Below are 25,560 nucleotides of genomic sequence, written 5' to 3'. Positions count from 1 at the left end.
ATAGAAACTTTTAGCCAGTTTTTATGTTCCCCGCTATCTTACTTTCATACTCTTTTTTTCCATTCATAATCAATTTCTTTGTCCTCCTTTGCTGAATTTTAAACTGTTCCCAATCCTTAGACCTATTCCGTAGATGTGTAGGTTAGGTGGATTAGCCATACTAAATTGTTCCTTACTGTCCAAAGATGTCCAGGTTAGGTGGCCTGTAAATGTGTGGGCGTATGGGGATAGGGTTGGCCTTGGGTGGGATGCTCCTTCAGAGAGTCGTTGTAGACTCAATGAGCCAAATGGCCTCTGTGTGCTCTGTAGGGATTCTATGATTAAAGGCTCAGCCTGACCTCCCTAATTTTGTTCCTGGTGTCTCTATGAAGCCCAAGATCCCACTTGCTTTGCTAACCATTGTCTCAATATGTCTTGCCACCTTCAAAGGTACGTGCACCTTGTGAACCAGATGGATTTCCAGGGACAATCAGCGACAGTTCCATGGTGCCACCACTGATATTTTAACTGAAATTTTCATCAGGCAACCTGGTAGGATTTGAGCCCACAACTTTGCCATGACATAAAGGTGGGGTTATCTCTGCTGCCTCTCAGCACCGGGGACCTGGGTTCAATTCCCAGCTTGGGCACTGTCTGAGCTGAGTCCACACGTTCTCCTCGTGGGTTTCCTCCGGGTGCTCCAGTTTCCTCTTGAATTCTGAAAGACGTACTGGTTAGGTGCATTGGCCATGCTAAATTCTCCCTCAGTGTACTTGAACAGGCGCCAGAAGTGTGGCAACTAGGGGATCTTCATAGTAACTTCATTGCAGTGTGAATGTCACCCTGCTTATGACACAAGTAAAATAAGCTCAAAAAAACTGCTTACTCTAGATTATTCCTCCAAAGGCAGTCCCATTGCGCCTCCTTTACATGGGCATCAATTCTTCACTCTTGACATGAGCCGGGGGATCTGATACAAGATTCCTCCAAGCCGCTATGTAAATGTAAGTTGTTGTTATAATGTCTAACCGTCGCCTCGCTCACAAACCGCGCCGATCTGCACGCGCAACCGCCTTTTCACTACAGCCCCACCCACGGACCCGCTCTCTGCCAATCCCCTCTCGATTCGTCCCGCCAGCCCACGTGGGACTCACCCACCCACCCCCGCCTTCGCCAATCAACTCTCGAACTGTGCCCACCAGCCCACGTGGGATTCGAATCCTCGCGCCCGGCATCTCCTCCGGCCGCCCCGCCCCCCCGCGCGCCAGTCAGCCCTCGATCTCTCCCCATTTCCCTCGCCCCAACACCTCTTCAAACCCCGCCCCTCTCCATCCTCGCCAATCAATTGCTTCTCACCAGCCCCCACGTGGGTCCCGTCCCCCTCTCCCCCTCCTCCCTCCCCGGCCCGTCCCCTTTTCCCACCCTCCCGCCAATCCCCTCTCGCCCTTTCTGCGCGAGCCCACACGGTCGGGCCAATGGTTTGCGGCCGTGGGCTGAGGGGGGGCGGTGCGGCGGGGCGCGTGGAGCTAGCGAACCGAGCCGTTGGGCGGTTAGTTGAGCCCGAGCGGCGGACAGACAGAGAGAGAGCGCGCGGGAGGGAGGTGGAGAGGAGACAGCAGCCATGGCTGAGGGGGTCGAAGGAGAAGAGGAGATCCTCTTCCTTCGAACAGTAAGTGCACCCATCGACGCCAAATAATGTCCCGCAAGCGCGAGTAGATCAAAGGGTGGCCTCGAGTGTCAAAATTGCCGGTTTAATATGAGTGGATTTTAATTTTATTTTAGTTGTCAGTGGATTTTATTTCTGTATCAAGAAGCTGCAATCCTTCTGCTCTGCTCCCTAAGAATTATTATTGGACTTCACAGTGACTCAGAAACGAAATGTTGTTGTAAGATGCTGGCTCCAAAACAAATAATCTCTGACTCATGCCTAGCTCTATATAATTGCCACTCCAGATAAATCCTCTGGTGATATGATCGCACACACACAACCTTGGTTATTATTACCCCCTTCAGAGAGACCCAAACGTAGAGTTTTAACTGAATCACATCAAATACTTCAAGAAAATGTAGCCTCCCCCTTGCTTCTGGTGGCTGGCTGGCTGAATTCCAACAACTTGTGCATTTTCATTTTGCCCATTTGCAGAGTTCTTCATCTCTAATGAAAAACAAAACAGGTTTCAGGAACAGTGTGAATCTTGACACTCCCCATCCCTCCTTTTGTTTTGCGATTAAAATTTAAATCTGTTGGGGTTTGGGATTAAGATTTAAATCTATTTGGGTCTGCAATCAAATCCAAGTGAATTTGGGTGGCATGTCCAGGACCGAAATAGCGGGCTCTTCCAAAAACGAAGCCAGTTGTAAAAGAGTTTTAATTGTCAATGTTGCGTTTAGCAGATTATCAAAATATGTCTTGGGCTGTAACTCGGGATGTTTAACTCAGCGCTGTCTGTAAATTTGTGAAGACTAGAAGACTTAAATGAGAAAGGTTGATGTCCTGTACTTGAGGCTTTCGTTCTTAGAAATGTGTTAAGTATGTTATTCTATGAAGGGAAGCATTTACAATATTGTGAAAAGCTAAATGCACTGAAGCGAACCCTGTGGTTTTGGGGAGACTTCTGTGTTTAAATTATATCTGGAACATTCAGAAATTTCTGTCTGACGTACTCTTTTCGCAGTACGAATACTTTCAAATTAACTGTTTCAAGTTGCAACGCTGCCTGTGCTGAGAATGCACATTCTGTGTTATATATAGTTGCTGTAATAAATCTGCCTCGGGAGATCTTGCTGCCTGCTTTGTCTACTCCCCTGTTAACTGGAATTAGTGCTTTGCTGCTGCTGCCCTCATTCAATTCTGCAATTTATGACCTGCACACTTAAATTCTCATCTGTTTTTTTTGAAAAAGGAAATTAGATCTGAGGCCATTAGAGAACCTGTCTCTCATCAGGGATACTAATGATATTCCCTTTTAATTTTTTTCCCTTTCTGTGTCTCTTGAAGGCGCTCACTTCTTGTTGGGTACATTTCCAGACAGCTGCTCACCTAGGTGGCTGCTTTTCATGTCTAAGTCTTGGCACTTGTGTGTTGGCAGATATTAAGACTGCAGGGGAGAGGTGGCATCCCACATCGCCTGTATCCTGTCCTCGGCTGACATTCACATACATGTAATTCAAATTAGAGGGTTGTTGAACAAGGATCCTAGACCATCTTCTCCACTCTAAAGCAATTGTGACATCCCCACTGTTGCTCCCACTGATAACAATTAACTTGATCCAAACCATTAGAACATAAGACTTGGCCCGTGCAGCTTAATTACAGTTAAAATTGGTCCACTGTATTCGCCACCCCCAATGTGGTCTTCTCTATACTGAGTAAATGTGGACTGGGCGACTACTTTGCATGATACCCTCGCTCAATCTGCAAGCATACCCCACCCCACCACCACCACAACCTTCCTGCTACTTGCTATTTTAACTCAGCACTTTTCTCTCATGTCAGTTATGGGCGGCACGGTAGCAGACTGGTTAGCACTGCTGCTTCACAGCTCCAGGGACTTGGGCTCAATTCCTGGCTCGGGTCACTGTCTGTGTGGAGTTTGCACATTCTCCTCGTGTCTGCATGGGTTTCCTCCGGGTGCTCCGGTTTCCTCCCACAGTCCAAAGAAGTGTGGGTTAGGTTGATTGGTCATGTTTAAAAAAATTGTCTCTTAGTGTACTAGGATGCTTAGGTTAGAGGGATTAGGGGGTAGGGCCTGGGTGGGATTGTGGTCGGTGTAGACTTGATGGGCCGAAGTGCAGAAAGAGGCCCTGTAGGGTTCTATGATTCTATGATTCACATGTCTCTCCTTGGCCTGCTACAATGTTCCAGTGAAGCCCAATGTAATCTGGAGGAGTAGCATCTTGTCTTCCGATTACAGCCCTCAGGACTCAATGAGTTTAACACCTTTAGACTGTGACCTTTTTCCTCCATCTTAAACCCTTTGTTAAAATAAATCCTATACATTTATTGTCTCAATGTGAAACCAACCACCTGCCCCCACACCCTCCATGCTGTCTTCCAAATCAGTTAATCTTAGAATCCCTGCGGAGTAGCAAAAGGCCACTTGGCCCATTGAGCCTGCACCGATTTTAATCCCACCTAAGCCCACTCCCCATGCACTGACCTTGCCAATCTCCCTGGTACTAAGGGGCTTGGCCAATCAATATAACATGCACATCTTTGTAGTGTGGGAGGAAACTGGAGCACCCAGAGGAAACCCACATAGACAGAAGGAGAATGTGTGTGAAGATTGCACACAGTCACCCAAGACTGGAATTGAACCCAGGTCCCTGGCAATGTGAGGCAGCAGTGCTAACCACTGTTTCACTGTTGATCTGACTCTTGTTCTTAAGGTTAGTGTTGTTATAAAGCGGAGGTGGATCCCCCCTCTGAGAACTAACGCTGAAACACCCAAAGAAGAGTACCTCGCCTGATAGTCTGTAAAAAGTTTGTGAAGTGCTGTGACCTGCTCTTCAGCAATTCCTAGTGGTTAAATACAAAATAAATTGCTGACGCTCACTCTGAAATCAACAAGTAACAATTTATCTAACTGTGAACGAACAAATTAACAAACTGAATAAATCCCTTCTAGCTATTAACTATTCCCGACTAAAACAAGATGCTAATGGAATACTATTCAAATAAATACAATTCCCACCTAACAAAATAGAATTTAGTCACTCTAATTCCAACCAGGTTTTATGTTTTCCAGAATATTCTGAGTCTTCTCTGTTGATTCTTCTGTCTGGAACTTCCTTCTTCTTTGGTACCTGGGCTATCTAGATGGTGCTTTCTCTAAGACATGGATGAAGTTATGAAAGCCAGTGATCCTCTCTTACAGTTGAGAGCTATTAGTTCTGACAGGTGGCAATTGCTCTCTCTCTTTGTCTCACTGCCTCCTTCTTTTACACCGGTGATGACATATCACTATTGCCCATAATGGGATTGGTCCTAAGTTGTCAGAACTATTGGATTTAAATTTAGTAGTGTTTTTGGGTATATCCAAGTGCCTGATTCAAATTGATTAGCTAAATTCAAAAGCTTGTTGTCTTGGTCAAAACTGCTGCTTGGCAGTTTGATACTAATATTTCAGTTTGGGCTCTCTATGTACTTCCATCTTAAATTTTTAAGCACTGACTGCCCCCTGCACCCCCCCCCCAAGCATTTTACAAACACCAAATTCGAACTTCCTACTTCCCAATTTACAATTGCTCTACCTAACTTTGCAACATTACATCTTGTTGCAGCTACAGTCCAATATCTGACACGTTTTAAGAGTCAGACGGACTTGAAACATTAACTCTGTTCCTCACCCTACAGCTGCTGCCAGACCTGCTGAGTTTTTCCAGCAGTCTCTGTTCTTGTTTCGATTTCAGCACCCGCAGTGTTTTGCTTTACTTTAGAGTTTAATTACATACTGAATAAATTTAATGAAGTGTTAGAAAATCATAAAGTAGCATTTGCTAAATATGGTAATTGTGTAAAACCCATAACAAAACTAAAAACTTTGGATTGATCACTCAACGTCTGATAATTTTCAACGTTTATTACAGAATACTGACGTACAAAAACAGATTCCACAGAAGGGTAAATGTATTGCTAATAGTTCATGACGCATTGTTATTTGACAGCAGTATCTTTAGGATGAAAGCAGCAGGCATTTAAAAAAAGAATTGAAGTGAATGTGTTTGACTGCTCTGAGAACCGAATAGGACAAGGCAATTTCTTTTAGGAGAATTCTCTTAGGAACAGGAAAATAGCAATTCAGTTTGAGAAATGCATCTTTCTCGTAAGCCATTTTGGCTTTGAAAGCTTTTATGCTAAGTGTTAGATGTATTTCTTTTTCAAATGACTCTAAAGCCTTCAACACAATGTTAACAGTATTTATTAATATAAAAACACCTTATTAGTAACTCAGTGTCACCTTGTTGTAATAACATTTTCACCCCTAAATTAGAAAATAGTGCTTTAAAGCTTTATTCCAGAACATGCGTGCATATAAATTAAGAGCAGGAGTAGGCTGTTCGGCCTCTCAAGCCTTCCTAATCACTTTCTGTCCCTGCACTTAACTTTTTGTGATTCGTGTACGAGAACAGCTAGCTGTCTCTGTGCCTTAAGAATTATACCCCGTGTCCCCCCGACCCCGATCCCCTGCTGACATTTAAATGATACTGCTTTTCTGTTCCTCCTGCCAAATGGACAAGTCCACTTACTCATCATGTTCCATCTGCCAAATTTTTGCTCACTCACTTAACCTGTCCATATCCTTTTGCAGATTCTTGCACAACTTACTGTCCATTCTTTGTATTATCGGCAAATTTAGTAACCCCATAGATTGGGTCCCTTCATCTAGGTCATTAATATAAATTGTGAATAATTGAGGCCCCAGCACCTATCCCTGTGGCATTCTGCTCGTCACATCTGGCCAGTGCAAAGATGACCCATTTATGCTTACATAGTTCCTGTTAGTGAGCCAATCCTCTATCCCCATACAACACGAGTTCTTATTTTGCATAACCTTTTGTGGAACCTTGGGCTCTTCTGGAAATCTATAAGTATAACAGGTTCCCTTTTTTCCACATTATTTGTTACTTCCTCAAATAACACTACTAATTTAATCAAACATGATCTCCCTTTCACAAAACTATGTTAACTCTGCCTGATTGCATTGAGATTTCCTAAGTATTCCACTATAACCTCCTTAATAATCAATTCCAGCATTTTCTTCTATGACAGACTTGAATAACTATAACTTGAGTGTATAATGTAGGCTAGCGCTTAAATGTAGTAGTGGGGGACTACTGCATGGTTGTAGATTGGATGCTAAACCATTAGCCCATTCAGATGGATATAAAAATGCCTCACGTCTTTGTTTTAAAGAGTGATGAGTAATCCCAATAAAATAGTCCCTCAGATTAAACCTCAAAATAGATTAGCAGGTTACTGATCTCATTGCTATTGGTAGGGTTTTGCTGTGTGCAAATTGCCCACTACATGTGATTGAAACAAATAAAGTATTTCATTTGTGGTGAATGTTTTTTGTGTGATGTGTGAGAATGTGAAGAATGTTTTTAGCAGGTCTGATAGCATCTGCGGAGAGAGAGAGTAGAGCCAGTATTTCGAGTCCAAATGACCCTTCGTGAGTGCCTTTGTCAACTCTGACAAAGGGTCATCTAGACTCGAAACATTGGCTCTATTCTCTCTATCCACAGATGCCGTCAGACCTGCTGAGATTTTCCAGCATTTTCCTGTTTTTGTCTTAGATTCCAACATCCGCAGTATTTTGTGTTTATCAAGAATGTTTTCAGCCCTTTTTTCTATGTTCATTTGCTACTGACTTGCCACAAACATATCTGAAGTTTAGCTTTGCCATCATATTAAGGATTAAGCTCTATGCGTGGAATATTTACTAGCTGTGGAACAGTGTGGAATATTGACTGCAGAATTTGACATTTGGGTTAACCAAGGAATCTTGGCTGACTGCCATTATTTAGAAGTGGTGAAATTGGAGTTGGATGTTTGGTATACTTACAGTAACTACGTATAGAATACTGAAAGGCTTGAATAGAGTGGGATCGGGGAAGGTGTTTCCATTACTAGGAGAGACTAGGATCCAAGGACACAGCCTCAGAGTAAAGGGAAGACCCTTTAGAACTGCGATGAGGAGGAATTTCTTCAGACAGAGGGGGGTGAATCTGTGGAATTCATTGCCACAGAAGGCTGTGCAGGTCAGGTCATGGACTGTATCTAAGACAGAAAGGTGGGTTCTTGATTGGTCAGGGGATCAAAGGTTATAGGAAAAGGTGGTAAAATGGGGTTGGGAAACTTATCAGCCATGATTGAATGGCGGGGCAGATTCATTGGGCCGAATGGCCTAATTCTGCTCCTATAGTGTATGGTCTTATAGTTTGTTATCTTGTGAGGGAAGCAAACCTGATTATAGTATGATGGGAACATTTAAGTGAGACATCCCTGTGACAACAAAAATGTATCAGTAAGACCGAGGTGCCATCTGTTAGCTGAGGTGTTAAATCAATGTCCCATCTGCTTTCTTGGGTAGATGTGTGCTCTTTGTGGCATTTTTATGAAGAAGAGCGGAGGAGTTCTCCTTCGGTATCTTCAGCATTGTTTATTTTAATATTCCTGAAAAAGAGACATGCTGTCAAAGCTTTTCATCTTGCACTTATCAGGATAGCTTACAAGAAATTTCCAGTGGTTAATGGGGGAAGAACAATTTGTGCTGCAAATGCTAACCAATCAGAGCACTCTTCCCATGCAATATTAATTGTTGTTCCCTTGTTATTTTTTGGAAACTTGTTGCAAGTTTTCCTGACGAGCGCAGGATGAAAAGCTTTGATAGCATGTCGGATTTTCAGCAAGTTCTGTATGACCAAACCACTATTGTTTATTTTAACTAACATCATCTGTCATTATTTCATGCTGTTTGTGGCACCCAATTGCCAAGTGCAAATCAGATGTGGTGTTTCTAACATTGCAAGTGACTAGAAATAATAAATTAGCTGCAAAGCACTTTGGCCACCCGAAGTAATGAGTGAAAGGTGCTTTATAAAATATAGTCTTTCCTTAATTTGTCACATTGTATCACAAACATAAGTAATATGTGTCTCTGGGTTAGAACTGAGAAAGGTACTAGAATCCCAATTATTACCAACTCAAGAGTATTATCACTTTTCATGGCAACTGAAAACAGAAGTATTTTGAACGCTAAAATTGAAATGAATGTTTTTTTAAAAGAAATAACTTTCTTGAAAATGGATATAATGTGACGTTCTTCACATTCACCATTTAATCACAATACCAGATTAAAAGAAAAATCACTCATGGTTTTTGCATCCACGTTTGCCATGAACACAAACTGTGATGTGGGTGCAAAAATCTGCAAGAAGCAGAGAATGAGATTCTTGCCGGCGAGATCTCATTTTCCGATTTCTCCCAACCCTCCCCAATGATGTAACTATATTTTACTGATTTTAAAACCAGTTAAATGGCCTCACTGCTGTATGTTCCTCCCAGGCAAGGAATTCCAGCTGGTGAGGTTTACAGCAGCTCTTGTCAAACTTGAAGCAGTCGAGGGGAACCTGATGGGCGTGCAAACGTAATTATGCCTTCGGGGGGGAGGGATGTGTCTCATGGTGGTACAGCTGGGATGGTCCCTCCTGAGCTGCATTGGCAAGGGGAAGGTGCTGCTGTATAGCATGTTGATAGCCACTTCCATCATTTTACTGATAATCAAATGTAGACTGATGTGGTGGTAATTGACCAGTTTGGATTTGTCCTTGTACAGGACAAATGTACAACTCATGGAGTTGCCAAGGGAATCCCCTCCAAATGTACTCCACCTCCCTCTGCATAGATTTGTAGTATTTGTTATAAATTGTAGTAATACTGTGGTGTTTTCTCTACTTAACATGCAGTCCCAGCTAACGTTTATCTTTGCTCCCTTGTCTCTGCTACTGCCTCTGTCTGATCCCTTGTAATTAAATCCTTCATTGTTCTCTAATGAAGTCTCTGAAAGTGCATAATTCTATATGGCAACAAGGATGTGATATCCTGATGTTGTCTCTAGCTGACACATGAGTACCCTGCTTTAATCAAAAATCTAAGGCAAAGAAGGAATATGCTCACCAGAATGCCTCTTTGGATGAATAGACCCATCTGAGATTGCCAGACCTTGAGTAATATAGCATCAGAAAACGTGGACAGTTACAAGGTGGGTGAGCATCAGGAGGGCAGTGAAAGAGCCCACTAGGAGAGCAACAAATGAGCCCCCAGACACGGTACCAAATGAGTGGCAATGAGAGAAATGCAGAATGTTAACACTTCACCAGAGACTGACCTGGCCAGCAGTGAAGCCAAAAAAGTTTGGTTGAAGTTAAAGCAAGTAGAAATGATGGTTTCATTTGTGAAATGTACATGTGCAGTAAGAAAGTGATGGGTTTCTCTTGGCAGGGGTTAAAGCAGAAATTAGGAATTATTGAACACAGAGGGATCAGCAAAAAAAATTCTTGAAAATATTGAAACAACAGGATAATTTGTGGTGGCACAGTGGCTAGCACTGCTGCCTGACAGTGCCAGGGACCTGGGTTCAATTCTGGCCTTGGGTGACTGTGTGTGGAGTTTGCACATTCTCAGTGTCAGTGTGGATTTCCTCTGGATGCTCTGGTTTCTTTCCACAGTATAAAGATGTGTAGATTGGGTTGATTGGCCATGCTAAATTGACCCTTAGTGTTCAAAAATGTGTAGGTTAGGGGGATTAGTTGGGTAAATACTTGGGATCATGGGGATAGGCCTGGGTGTTCTGTCAGAGAGAAGGTGCAGAACCAATCAACTGAATGGCCTTCTTCTGCTTGTATGGATTCTGACATGGCAGACTGCAAACTTGGAGAAATAAGATATAAAAATTTACAAAATGAAGTTAAACAGAATTTGACGAGACAATGGAGGATAAGCTGAACTCCATGTAGAAGTAACTAGAAAATAAGAACAAGTCCAGTGAAGAATTTAATCTGGAGAATAAGAGCTTGAAGGACGCTTGACAATGAAAAATTAACGGAAGAGGTAAAAATGTTGAAAATGACAGCAGAAACAGCAATTCAGACACTAAGAAACAGATAACATGCCAGAACAAGATTGCTGAAATGGCCTCGGTAATACAAAAGAACAAGAACCAATATTATAAAATATTTAAGGGGAGGCCATGGCATTGTAGTATTATCGCTAGACTATTAATCAAGGAACTCAACTAATGTTCTGGGGACCTGACTTTGAATCCTGCTACAGCAGATGGTGGAATTTGAATTCAATTTTAAAGATTTGGAATTCAGAATTTGCTGATGACCATGAAACCATTGTCATTCATCAGAAAACCCTATCGCTAATGTGAGCCTTTAGTGAAGGAAACCTGCTGTTCTTACCTGGTCTGGCTTACATGTGACTCCAGAGCCACAGAAAAGTGGTTGGCTCTCAAAGGGCAACTAGGGATGGGCAATGCCCACGTCCCACAAATGAATGAAAAAAAGGTCCATAGAATCCTTATGGTGTAGAAGGAGGCCATTTGACCCATCGAGTTTACACTGACTCTCTGGAAAAAGTACCATTTAGGCCCACACCCTATGCCTGATCCACCTAACCCACGCATCTTTGGACTGTGGGACGAAACTGGAACACCCAGAGGAAACCCACACAGACATTGGGAGAACATGCAAACTCCACACAGACGATGAAAAAGATGCTAAATTGAAATGCTGAAAGTAACAGAAATAAAGTACTATAACCATTCCTTCACACAACAAATCAAGGTTATGATATAACTGTCAGGACATCAAACAGTGTACTATGGGAAGTAAACATTATCTTGTATTTGGTTAGAAAAATGAAAAAGACTGGAGGATGTGATGATATGTGCTTGCATGCATGATAACGTAAGGTGCTCAGCAGAGCAAGAGTTAACATGGGACTGGAAAGTGACACAATCCACAGTCTGATTTATGTAGTCACATGGTCAGAGAACCATCTAGAACTGAACTTAGTAATCAGCATGCCTGCTTGGAACCACTCCATGCAAGACCATCCTTGGAACTGTACATAGTTAATGCCTACTAATAAATGTTTAAACACACAAGCCTTGAAATCTCAATAATCCATCACCACTGCAACAATATATTAAAAAAAATAAGTATATCATATGACATGGTGTCATGATATGAAACTTCAGTAGTGGATCATATTAGATCCCCAGAATTATTGTCTTTAAGTCTGGACCTTTGTTGGACCAAGTGATGTAGAAGGATGAATCGTTCATAAACATGACTACTTGGAGTAGAAAGCCGCTCCAGCAGTCAGTGTTGCCATCAAGAAATGTTACTTGAAAGTACCAAAGTGTCTGATCGACCTGTTGATAGACAGAACTGATGTCTCCGTAGAAGCAAATAGTGATGAACTGCCTGTGCCTGAAAGGGCACCCATTTTTGCAGTTCCTGTTTCTTGATCCTGTGGAAGCATTTCTGACCACAAAATTAGGCTGTTATACAGAAAACTTCTTCAAAGCCTCGATTTATAATTGTCCAACTTGTGTATTTAATGATTGGTTAGAATTTTTTAAAAAACGTTTTACTCCATTCTTAAAATTACAAAGCCAGCGCTCAGAATGGACTGGGCAAATCCATTTCTTGCTCCAAAAAACAAATTTAAAATCCAGTTCAAGGTTCCCATAAGAGACAAACAAGTTCCAATATACATCACCCCATTGCACCCCACCTTGGGCTTGATCTGATGCTTGACCCTGGACAAAAGACTGAGATTAGGACTGAATAAGTTACTTACTGCAGATTGTATAAAGGGGGAGGGATGTAGTGATATGCACCTAGATGCATGATAATGTAAGATGCTCAGCAGAGCAAGAGTTAACATGGGACTTTGAAGGGAAATGCAGCAGACTAAGGGTGGCCTGGGTAACAAATTGTGACTTGAGTGGGAATCACTTCAAGCAGAGGAGTTCTTTTGTGCAAGAGGCATTCTGGAACTTGCAGGCGTGCTGTGCTCTTGTGGACCCTTGTAAGTAAATCCTTTGCTGTTCACTAATAAAGTTTCTGAAAGTATATCACTACATTAGGAAAATAGTCATAGTGTCATAGAACCATTACTTTCATCTGCACAGCACCTTTAATGCAGGAAAAACACCCCATATGCTTAAATATTTAATTTGACAAATTTTATATTAATTGTGAACTCCCACTTTTACATGTCATTGCTGAGGCACATTGGTGAGAACCCAAATTGCACAGCCACCTGATGAGATAGACAGTCACAACTGATTAGCTGCATCGCCTTTCAATCAGGCAAACCGTGTTAAATGTTTCAGTCACCTATGAGATTTGACAATTAACACTTGGTGTGATGGTTATCTGTGCAGCCCGTTTCCATTGTAGAATAAACAAATTAAAGTGAAGCACAAGCTGGCAAGTTATCAAAATTCTAAAGAGAATTAGAACAATATTCAAGCTTTAATGATTGGGAACCAGGCAGCTGTGTGATGTATTCCGGCTTTAGTTAGCAGCTTTGGCTGAGAACCAGCCAAACTGCCCAAAGCTTGTTTCCAAGGAGAGTCAAGCTTGGAATTTGAAATCTGGTCACCTTAATTGGAAAATGCAACATGTGAATATTCCTCCTCAACCTGGCTACTTAAAATAAATTGAGGTGCTTCTTTCCCCCAATCATACTGGTTTATTTTCAATATTAAATTGTAGGTGTAATTAAAACAATAAAACAAATTAAATAGTTGCTATATAGTCATGTGTTCAGCAATATAAACACTCCAATTTTGTAAATTACTAATTTTGGGTTGTTGAATAAGCACATTAAGCAAGTCTGGAAACTTAGGCACATAATTACAGTTGTAAAATTATGATTGTACCATGTAGCCCTCTGAACAGAGGGGAGTACGATAGGATGAGAGCGGAATTGGCAAATGTAGATTGGGGGCGCAGATTGGTTGGTAGGATGGCTGAGGAACCGTGGAGGATTTTTAAGGAGATCTTTTTCAGTACTCAGCAGAAATATATTCCGATGGTAAAGAAGGAATGTAGGAGAAGGGATAACCAGCCATGGTTATCTAAGGAAATAAAGGAGAGTATTAAGTTAAAAGCTGATGTGTTCAGAGTGGCTAAAAGTAGTGGGCGATTAGAAGATTGGGAAAAATTTAAAAATCAACAAAGAATGACTAAGAAGATGATAAAGAAAGGAAAGATAGACTATGAAGCTAAACTAGCACTAAATATAAAAAGGACAGTAAAAGTTTTTACAAATATATAAAGAAGAGAAGGCTGGCTAGAGTGAATGTTGGACCCTTAGAGGATGAGAGGGGGGATTTAGCGGTGGGAGATGAGGAAATGGCTGAGGCTTTAAATAAGTTTTTTGCCTCGGTCTTCACGGAGGAGGACACATATAGTTTGCCAGATCTTAAAGATAGAAGGGTGGTAGGAGTTGAGGGCCTGAATGCGATTACTGTCACTAGACAAGTAGTGCTTGATAGACTAATGGGACTGAAGGTGGACAAGTCCCCAGGACTGGATGGAATGCATCCCAGGGTTCTGAAAGAAATGGCAGAGGTGATAGTGGATGCCTTAGTAATTATTTACCAAAATTTGCTGGATTCCGGGGAAGTACCAGAAGATTGGAAAACGGCTAATGTTATGCCGCTGTTTAAAAAAGGTAGCAGACAAAAGGCAGGGAATTATAGGCCGGTTAGTTTAACGTCTGTAGTTGGAAAAATGCTAGAATCCGTTATCAAAGAAGAAATAGCGAGGCACCTAGAAAAGGATGGTTTGATAGAGCAGACGCAGCACGGATTCGTTAAGGGGAAGTCGTGTTTGATGAATTTACTGGATTTCTATGAGGATGTGACAGAGGGGAACCGGTGGATGTGGTGTGTCTCGATTTTCAAAAGGCATTTGATAAGGTGCCTCATAAAAGGTTGCTACAGAAGGTTAGGGTGCACAGAGTTGGGGGTAAGGTGTTAGCGTGGATAGAAGATTGGCTGTCTAATAGGAAGCAGAGAATTGGTATCAATGGGTGCTATTCTGGTTGGCACTTGGTGGCTAGTGGAGTGCCGCAGGAATCGGTGCTGGGGCCTCAGCTATTTACCATTTATATAGATGATCTGGAGAAGGCGGCTGAGCGTAAGGTGATGAAATTTGCTAACAACACGAAGATGAGTGGAAAAGCAAATTGCGTGGAGGGTATGGAAAGTCTGCAGAGGGATCTGGATAGGCTGAGTGAGTGGGCGAGGACCTGGTAGATGGAGTATAATATTAGCAAGTGGGACGTTATCCACTTTGGCAGAAATAGTAGGAGGAGGAATTGTTATTTAAAAGGCGAAAAGCTGCAGCATGCTACGGTGCAGAGGGACCTGGGGGTCCTTGTGCATGAGTCACAAAAACCCAGTCTGCAGGTGCAGCTGGTGATCAAGAAGGCGAATGGAATGTTGGCCTTTATAGCGAGGGGGATAGAATATAAAAGCAGGGAGGTCTTGCTGCAACTGAACAGGGCATTGGTGAGGCCGCAGCTGGAGTACTGTGTGCAGTTTTGGTCACTGCACTTGTGGAAGGATATATTACGGCAAATTGCGCGGAGGGTGTGGAGAGTCTGCAGAAGGATCTAGATAGGCTGCGTGAATGGGCCAGGAACTGGCAAATGGAATTTAATGTTGGCAAGTGCGAGGTGGTCCACTTTGGTAGGAATAATGGTAGGAAGGGCTATTACTTACGGGGCGAAAAACTGCAGCAGGCGACGGTGCAGAGGGACCTCGGGGCCCTTGTGCATGAGTCGCAAAAACCCAGCCTGCAGGTGCAGCAGGTGGTCAGGAAGGCTAATGGGATGCTGGCCTTCATAGTGAGGGGGATTGAATATAAAAGTAGGGAGGTCTTGCTGCAGCTGTATAGGGCATTGGTGAGGCCGCAGCTGGAGTACTGTGTGCAGTTTTGGTCGCCGCACTTACGCAAGGATATTTTGGCCTTGGAGGGAGTGCAGAGGAGGTTTACTCGGCTGATGCCGGAATTGAGGGGGTTGAGCTATGAGGAGAGGCTGAATAAACTAGGCTTGTACTTGTTAGAGTTTAGAAGAACGAGGGGAGATCTCATTGAGACATATAAGATGATGAATGGGATGGATAGGATAGAGGTGGAGAGACTCTTCCACTCAAAGGACAGTAGGACTAGGGGGCACAGCCTCAAGATAAAGGGGGGGGCGGTTTAGAACAGAGTTGAGGAGGAACTTCTTCACTCAAAGGGTGGTGAATCTCTGGAATTCTCTGCCCATTGAAGTGGTGGAGGCTGCCTCGCTAAATATTTTTAAGATGCGGGTTGATGGGTTTTTGATAAGCGAGGGGATTAAGGGTTATGGGGAGAGGGCGGGAACGTGGAACTGAGCCACGACAGATCATCCATGATCTTATTGAATGGCAGGGCAGGCTGGAAGGGCTAGATGGCCTACTGCTGCTCCTATTTCTTACGTTCTTAGTTTAAAGGGGTTTTTCTTTTGATCCGATGACTGCAATTATTTTCTCAATTGTTTACATGAAATATGTAGCTTGACCTGTTAAGTCACATAAATAGGAAATGCTATGTTAGTAGCACTGCCTAGTCACTATCGGTTGTCAGTGAATTGGTAACTTCAGTGAGCTATATTTTTCTGCTATGGATATTTCCACAGTTTTGTTTTCTTTTAATGAGACAATTGAACAGTTTGTTTACTGTTATAGTGCATTTCACAATAGAGCCCAGGTCCTTGCACAGAATAAATCATTTCCACAGGACATAGACTCAAATTGTATAAACAACAAGATTGATCCCTGCCCTCAGTTTAGTCACTCTTCCCCCAGGGTGAGCCTGTCAAACATGTACTCTCCCAGGCCATTCTCAGGGGCTCCTGGTCTCTTTGGGTTGGTAATGTTATCTGCAAGTTTCTTGATCCTCTTCACTTGCTCACCCAAGAAGTGGGTCTCCATGAAGTCTCACAAGTGAGGGGCGGTGTTCCCAGAGGAGAGTTTGTGCAGATCCAGCAGACTGTGGTTTACATTCTCCTCCATCTGTAGAGCTCTCCATATCGCCTCCAGACCATTGCTGCACTTATCCAAGCATTTGGGGAAAGGCCTAGATCTTAAGTATTAGTCAAATAGAATTCTAGGAGCTAGAATTCAATTTAAAGAGACACAGAACTTCTAGATATTATCTAGAAGTTAAATTTACCAGTGGAAATTAGTTTTTTTTTGCCTCAAAATTGCAACTGCTATGGTTCCATTGCAGTTTGCACATTCCCTCCTTTCAAATGCTTGCTGTCAAAAGATGCAGTTTAAATTGGTGCTGATGATCGATTCCATCTACGTGGGATGAAGAGAGCAACAGCTGTTCTGTAATTCCTGTGCAACTCAGCAATGGAAGGTCTTGAGGTATTTCTGAAATGTGATACTTGATCAGCATATGGCCCATTGCCGTTTGTAACACTTTCAGATACCAAAATGGGAGCCGTTCAGTGTGACAACAGACTGCCCCATTATGCAATTTCTTTTTGAGCAATCATTTGGTCCTCAAAACTTATCAGTTTTCGTTTGCTAGCAGGACCTTTTGAGTTTTTCATTGGTCAGACATTATCCGAGTGTGAGAGAGACATCTAGATTAACCAGAATTTAGTAACAGTTTGGCCCTATCTGTTCAAGTGGACATGACAGTGTATTAGATAATTTGAAGAACAGCATAGTGTCCTGATTACCAATTAATTCTTACCTAACACATTGCCTCGTCTTCATCTTGTTGACTGTGGGACATATTTGTGCCCAAATTTGACTGTGTATGTTATAAATGTGGTTTTGAACAATACCAGCTAGTCCTTTTTATTTTTGAAAACAATGTTTTCCACCTACTCTGCCGGATGTAAGGGAGCTGCATATTTCAATTCTTGGTTTAATGAAAACTTTTTACTTCATTTTTGATTGTTGGGACAATATTAAAGATATTATAGTGGGTTTCATTTGTAGATCAGAATTAACATAAAGTTGTAGTTAAAATGCTTGAGTGGTAAAGCCTAGTAATTGAAATGATACGATACTTCTGTTTGCTTTTAATTGGACCTGATCATTAGGATGATTTAGAAAGCTTTGACAGTCCGACTTTCTCTGTTAGCATTATGTTCCAAGCAGTGAATGACATTGCTATATGCTGTGGAGAAATTTTGACCTTGAACCTCCTTGCTACACTTGGTTACATCAGGTTGCTTGTTTGGTAAGCAAAATATTTGTTGCATAATATAAGAAAATAAATAAAGCAGTTAAGAACCTGCTGAAATGTTTGGAAAATTATCTTTGTCTCTGTCAGGGTATCATCATTTTTAACTTGCACTTTAAAAAGTAGGCAAAAATTTTACTTGACATTTGTTGTATAGTAGGATTTGGGTGTCAGCCCTAGCTTCCCAGATCTCAGTCTCTGGCACCTCAAAGTGTCAGGGTAGCAAGTATATGTGAACAGCAGCAACTCCAAGTTCCCATTCAGGTCACAGACTATTCTGACTTGTCTGACATCCAGCATTGGATTAACAGAAATTTCCTTTACTTAAATATTGGGAAAATTAAGTCCCCACTACAAACTCTACTCTGATTCCATCCTTCTCCCTGACAACAGTCTGAGGCTGAACCAGACTATTCGCAACCATGGAAAATTATTTCACTAAAATAAAAGCAAAATACTGAAAACTGAAATAAAAACAGAAAATGCTATGTTAACTCAGCAGGTCTGGCAGCATCTGTGGAGAAAGAAACAGTGGCAGCACTGTCATGATAGATTGAGGACTGGTCTTACCAAAAAAATTCTGTGCCAAATGAGCCTGAAAATGGAAGAGAATTGTGCCAGTTTTTTTCAGTGAGCTTTCAGATGCCATCTTATGTCACTTAATGGGAAAAAAAGAGGCAAACCAGTAGGAGGAGTGGACAGAGTCTTTTCTCTCCCAAAAGCCAGCTACTCTCAGCTAAAGGGTGCCATTGTGCATGCGCCGATCTCTTCTGTGTAAAATGTACATGAAATGCTGAAGATCTGTCAATGCCTCTCTGGTCCATCACTGATCTCCCTAGCCGATTGCCACCCCGAGTGCGAGGCTGATCATGCTGGTAAGATCATAAGGTGAGAAACTGGTTTCTTTGCCTCTCTCAATCTGATGGTGTGATGAGCCAGTAAGATTGCCCCAGTGGATTCAAACACTGCGTCTGAGCCTAAATCAGGCTGACAGTTTGAGCGTAGTACCGAAGGAGTGCTGCACTGTGAATTGCTATCTTTGCGTGAGATGTTAAACTGAGGCTCAGCTGTTCAAGTGGATATAAAGCACGCTGGTCTGTTCTTGAAATAGTCTAATGTTCTGATTAACCAATAAATCCTCCTGTAATATCACCATAACACCGTCTGGTCATTTGATCTTGTTGATTGTAGGACTTTGTTGCATCTAAATTTTGGCTGATATGTTGCCTACGTAACAAAAGTAACTGTTCTTCAGAAGTACTTCATCAGTTATTGCATTCTTTGGGATATCTTCAGAATGTGGTAGGCACCAAAAAGAGTTTCTTTTTTCAACATCCGCAACAAACATTCACAACTTTCAGCCATTACTGATCTAAATTTGAAGAGCAACCTGTTGTAGTTTTCCAAATAGTGTCTGTGTCATTTGACTGGCAGACATGAACAAGGTGTCCTTCCCCAGACAGGATCAACAACGCTAAATTAAATTCAATACAATAACTTCAGAAAAAAAAATTTGACCGCATTACATTTTGCATAGAATAGGAATGGGAGATTGTGAAACTTGTGCATTTTCACTATGACAGTTGAGGGACGATGATGAAATTTTCATTGGAGAGTTTCTGAAAGGAAAAGTATTGGCTGTGATCAGTAAAAGGGCATTAATACAGGATTATCAGTAGAAGAATGAAGAAGTTTTTTTGCACATAGTGGATTTTTACTGTTTATTATTTCATGGAATGTTGGTGTCACTGGGCCAACATTTGTTGCCCATTCCTGATTGCCCTTTAACTGAATGCTTGCTAGGGCCATTTGAGAGTTAACCACATTGCTGTGAATTTGGAATAGATCGCCTTCCCTAAGGGGTCAGTGAACCAGGTCGGTTTTCATGACCCATGCATTGACTCCGTATACATTTCCCGCAGCCTCAGAAAAGCAGCCAGCACAATTGAGGACTCCACACATCCTGGATGGATTTTTTCCATTAGGAAAATTATACAAAATCTGAGAACATGTACCAACTGATTCGAACAACTTCTCTGCTGCCATTAGACTTTTGAATGGACCTATTTTATATATTAAGCTGATCTTTCTCTTCACCCAAACTATAACTGCAACACTATATTCTGCACCCTCTCCTTTCCTTCTCCTATATGCACTTTATGAATGGTATGTTTTGTCTGTAATTTGTGCAAGAAACAATACTTTTCACTATATGTGACAATATTAAATCAAATCAAAGACTATCTATGATAATTGCATGGTCACCATTTCTGAGACTAGCTTTAGATTTTATTCACCAAATTTAAATTCCATCTGTTGTGGTGGGATTTGAACCTGTGTTCCCCCAGGGCATGAGTTTGAGCCTCTGGATTATTAGTTGAGTGACATTACCACTACACAATTTCCCCTGCCTCTAAATGTGGGCAGAGGTAATATCTCCTCCATTGTTTGTTAGTCTGCCTGTAAACAATGCATCTCAAAAACCAATGGACTGTTTCAATAGCTTGGTATGATGTGGAGATGCCGGTGTAGGATTGGGGTAAACACAGTAAGAAGTCTCACAACACCAGGTTAAAATCCAGGCATTTGCTACCAAATAAACCTGTTGGACTTTAACCAGGTGTTGTGAGACTTCTTAGTGTCAATCGCTTAGTACACAGAGTATGGGCCTGTAAAGTACTGATTAGCTTTTGTTGAAGATGCAGATCTAGATCCATTACAATTATGGATCAGGCAAATTGAATTTTTTTCTCTTAGAATATTGTGAATTGTCTCGTTTGCTGTGGTGGAATTTGTAGCAGCTGTCAAACTGCGAGCAAAATTTTCAGGGCAGGTTGTTGGATGTAGATTGGCCTGAAGCCACCTCAGTAAGATGGAAGCTTTGTAGTTGCAGTGCATCAACCAGGCAGGGAAGAGTTGTGTATTTCTAATAACATTGAGTTAGTACAGGGTGGTGGATGCCCTATTGAATGCCCTCTTGTTAGGATATGGAATGCTTTGGCATAAGTGAGTATTGACAGAAGAGCAAAAATATAATTGTAAAAAGAGTTTGCTACGTATGATTAATACTGTAAAGGAAAAATGAGGAAATACATCATTAGGTAGACAGCTTAAGTTGAAGAGGCAAAGTGGACCCAACTGCCTCTTATACTTCTGCTGTGAAATCATCATTTTATGGTCCTAGATATGTCATTTCCAAGAAATTAGGCAGTTATTCCATAGAATAAGCATAACTTCTACTGAGCTATTATGGTGCCTATAAAAGTAATATTATGGTAGTGTGATTTAGTGTGACAAATTCTTCAAATAACTCTGTAAAATTCGGTGAAATGCCAGTGGGTTAAGCATAAGTGTTAAAATATTATCTAATGCCTGTGTTCCAAGACCAAATTGAATTCATTGGTAATATTGGAGTATTGGATGATCCAAGCACTGCTGGCACATGTGGTATGGATGTTTGTTTGGAGATTTAAAACTTGACCATTTGGTGTAACGTCAACTGATTCAATTCTTTGCTATGAAATACTAATATCCAAACATGTAAATTCATTTGTTTAGAGCTTTTTTTTCTCCCTGTACATCACTGACTTTGGGTAACCCATTAGTGCTTTCACCAAAGTAGCAAAGAGGGAATTTTAAACTGGCTTAAGTATTTGCTCCTAAAATGCATGCCTGTTACAAGGTGTAAGGATAACCTCAGCAAGTAGAAGCAGTTAGTTTAACCTTGAGAGCAGGAAAATGTTTAGAAATGATGATCTGGGACAAAATGAACAGTCACTTGAACAAAGGTGGATGAATTAAGGGAAATCAGCATTGATTTATGAAAGGCAATTTCTACTAACCTAACTTGATTGAGTTACCTCATGGGGTGAAGGAGAGGTTTGATGTGCTTGATTTGGGCGTCCAAATTGTGTTTGATAAAGTGCCACATAATACATTTGTCCATAAAGTTGAAGCAAATGAAATAACATGGAAAGTAGCTGAATGGCTGAGGATAATATAGAGTGGGCTTCCTCAATGTTGATTCCCCCAGCTTGATGGTAGTTGTTTTACAATTCTGACAATGGCCCACAGCATCTTTGTGGATGTCCAGTTTTGAGCTGGTCAGTCTGTTCTGAATGTGTCTGTGATAGTGTCACAGAACAGATGGGATTATACTTACTGTGAGACAGGGTTTTGTCTTTTCAAGGCTGTTGTCACTTCCATCTAATACTGTCATGGACTGATGCATCTGTGACAGGGAGATTGAGGATAAGGTTTAGCAGGTTTTCTCAACCTTGTTAGTTCCCTCACCACCTGCTGCAGGTGCAATCTGGCAGGTATGTTATTCTGGGATCGGTCAGCAGTGGTGCAACATTGCTGATATAATGGACCTCTGGAAATGTTGCACAGTGCTCGAAAGGTTACAAGTGCAGCAATTTTAATTGAACAGTCTGAAAGAGAGTTGTGAAATATTATTAGAAAATCATGATTGAAATAATGTGTGGTCCAATATGATAAACTGAAAATCAGCAAACTTAAATTTATACTTTTTATTTATAGAATCCCTACAGGGCAGAAAAAAAGGGTCATTTTGGCACATCGTGCCAGTATCAACAACCATCCCATCCAGGCCCTATCCCGGTAACCTCACGTATTTACCCTGCTAGTCTTCCTAACACTAAGGGGCAATGTAGCATGGCCAATCCATTCTAATCAACGCATCTTTGGAGTGTGGGGAAAAAACAGGAGCGCTCAGAGGAAACTCACATAGACCATGGGAGAACATGCAACCTCTGCAGAGACAGTGACCTGAGTGATGGGGATTGAAATCCCAACCCAGAGTACATTCTGTATCTAAGTGACAAGAGAGAATTGTTTTAAAACCCACTTTTTAATATAAATTGTTGAATTTTTTTTTTAAATGGGCCTGAGGGCAGGGTGGGGGGGAACAAATCTCTGCTAATCGCTTTTAAATCTGTGTCCAGTTCTTGATATATGCATCACTGAGAGTTTGATTTGTCCTTTATGCAGTCCTATCCTCTACCGATGATCCTTGCAGAGCAGTTAGCATTTCTGCCCCACGGCGCCAGGGACTTGGGTTCGAATCCTGGCTTGGGTCACCGTCTGTGCGGAGTCTGCACATTATTCCCATGTCTGCTTGGGCTTCCCCTGGGTGCTCCAGTTTTCTCCCACAGCCCGAAAGATATACGGGTTAGGTGCATTGGTCATGCTAAATTCTCCCTCAGCGTACCCGAACTGGCGCTGGAGTGTGGCGACTAGGGGATTTTCACAATAACTTAATTGCACTGTAAATGTAAACTTGTGACACTAATAAATCCACTGTGTGCAATGGTTAGCATTTCTGTCTCTCAGCACCAGGAACCTGAGTTCGATTCCTGGCTTGAGTCCCTATGCACAGAGTTTGCACATTCTCCCTGTGTCTGCATGGGTTTCCTCTGGGGGCTGGGGTTTCCTCGCACGCTCCTAAACTGTGCAGGTTAGGTGGATTGGCTGTGCTAAATTGCCCCTTTAATGTCAGAGAGATTAGCATGGTAAATACATAGGGTTACAGGGATAGGGCCTGGCGTGGAATTGGTTTCGGTGCAGACTCGATGTGCCTCCTTCTGCACTGTATGATAATCATGAAAGATTAGAATCCAATGTGAAGTAAACTGAAAGTGAATTTAAACATTGTTTAAAAAGTCACTTTTTGTACCACTCCTAGAGTCACCTGAAAATAATTCATTGAAGTATGCAATCAGGCTTCTGTGCTTATTTGCAATTGGGAATTGATAAGTGGCAGAAAAGATCTTCTGCTCTAGCCGAAAGAAATGTACATCTTTATAGGTTTTAACCAATGAAAGAGCTGAAAATTTGTTACCTTTTTCTTTCCTTGCAATTCCCTTCCCTTGGTATCTCATCCTAACCGTTCTTTATCTCATTGCATTTGGTAGTTATGTGTTTCACTATTGTAATTGCTTTGGATGGGCTGGCAACCAAGCTTCAAGTCTGCTTAAATAAACCCTCTGAACATTTCCTTAGTGAAGAAACATCAGTTTCTATTTCACACAGATTTTCTGCATAGCTCTTTGTTTTTTTGGGGATCCAATCTTCTTCCAGTTATTAATGCTAAAAATAGAGTTTGAAATGCCTGCAAAAATCCCTGGTTTTTAAAGAAGCAATTTTAAAAAAACTATAATATTTTCTATTGCTGGGGAGCAATACATCAGCAAGGACTAGATATTATTAGGAGTAGAAAAATAGTGCTACAATGAAATGGCCTTCCACATAGAAATGATAGAATCCCTACAGTGTAGAAGAAGGTCACGCAGCCTACTAACAATTCCTCCAGGCGCTATTCACAACCCGCCCCCCCCCCCCCCACCCGCCCCAAATCCTTGTAGTTACCCTGCTAATCGCCCTGACACTGGTTGTGCTAAATCACACCCCTCATCAACCTAGACCTGCCAATCTCTTGTTTGTTGGAGGGAATTGGAGTGCCCACAGGAAACCCACACAGACACTGGGAGAATGCACAAACTCCTCACAGTCTCCCAAGGCCGGAATTGAACCTGGGTCCCTGGGACTGAGGCAGTAATGTTAACCATGTGCCACCTGAAGCAACCTACGGGAAATTTTCAGGTAATTTTGAAAAATGATTATTTGTTCCAATATTGGGTGTACCAATTAAAGAAATTACTCGTCCATTTCATTTGCATGGGTGACCTATCTCCAGATTTTACCAAGTATGTGATATCTTAGCTTTGCAAACTTCAAAATTAAGCAATTTTGACTTCCATGGACTTCATTGTACATTGATGTGATCTCAAACCAACTCAAATGATTCTTGTGCATAAATCATAAACTCATAAATAAAGAACAAATTTGGTTATCACATCCTCAGTTCTTGATCTGTGGTGCCTACTGGGAAAGCGAAGAGCAAAAGGTCTATGGGAGGGCAAAACAGAGTTATTGCTGTTGGGCTTTTCTTTTTGAGGGACAAAAGGATGTATTGACCTGAGCCTAAAAATAGGATAGTTGCACGCTGCAGTTGATGTAATCTGGCTAGGTTGCCTGAAGTTGAGATGCAAGTAAAGCAACAGACGTATATATAATGGGGCGGCATAATAGTTGTTTCCTCATAGTGCCAGGGGACCTGGGTTCGATTCCTGACTTAGGTCACTGTCTGTGTAGAGCTTGCACGTTCTCCCCATGGTCTACATGAGTTTCCTCTGAGTGCTCCTGCTTTTCTCCCACAGCCCGAAGATGTGTTGATTAAATGGGTTGGCTGTGCTAAATTGCCCTTTAGTGTTAGGAAGACTAGCAGGGTTTTGGACATGAGGTTACTGGGATAGGGCCTGGATGGGATTGTTGTTGATACAGGCACGATGTGCCAAAATGACCTTTTTTTGTCCTGTAGGGATTCTATGATTCTATGAATAAAAAGTATAACATTTAAGTTTGCTGATTTTCAATTTATAGAAATGTAGAAAAACAGGCCGTTCCGCCCACAAGTTATGTCAAACATGTCCCTACCTACTAGGCATACCTATAATCCTCCATCTTACTAAGTCCCATGTACTTATCCAGAAGTCTGTTAAAAGACCCTATCGAATCCACCTCCACCACCACTGTCGCAGCTGATTCCATGCACCCACCACCCTCTGAGTGAAAACTTACCCCTGACATCTCCTCTGTACCTACTCCCCAGCACCCTAAACCTACGTCCTCTTGTGGCAACCATTTCAGCCCTGGGAAAAAGCCTCT

The 25,560-nt window shown here is 41.9% G+C and overlaps 1 protein-coding gene across 11 annotated transcripts in view; it reads left to right on the top strand.

Moving 5' to 3' along the window:
- Positions 1–1,538: 1,538 nt before the first annotated feature.
- The window catches only part of LOC145337795 (ryanodine receptor 1-like), a 448,949-nt gene continuing 424,927 nt past the window's right edge, over positions 1,539–25,560 (top strand). For all 11 annotated transcript variants that reach the window (XM_080182647.1, XM_080182646.1, XM_080182643.1 and 8 more), the window contains exon 1: positions 1,539–1,648. In XM_080182647.1, coding sequence (XP_080038773.1) covers positions 1,601–1,648 — 48 coding nt within the window. In that variant the 5' untranslated portion in view covers positions 1,539–1,600. The remainder of the gene's footprint in view (positions 1,649–25,560) is intronic.

This window comes from Carcharhinus amblyrhynchos, unplaced genomic scaffold (assembly GCF_965287045.1).
Source record: "Carcharhinus amblyrhynchos unplaced genomic scaffold, sCarAmb.v2.hapA scaffold_75, whole genome shotgun sequence".
NCBI classification, from domain to species: Eukaryota; Metazoa; Chordata; class Chondrichthyes; order Carcharhiniformes; family Carcharhinidae; genus Carcharhinus; species Carcharhinus amblyrhynchos.
The sequence above is the reverse complement of the archived record's forward strand: the minus strand, read 5'-3'. Positions and strand labels throughout refer to the sequence as shown.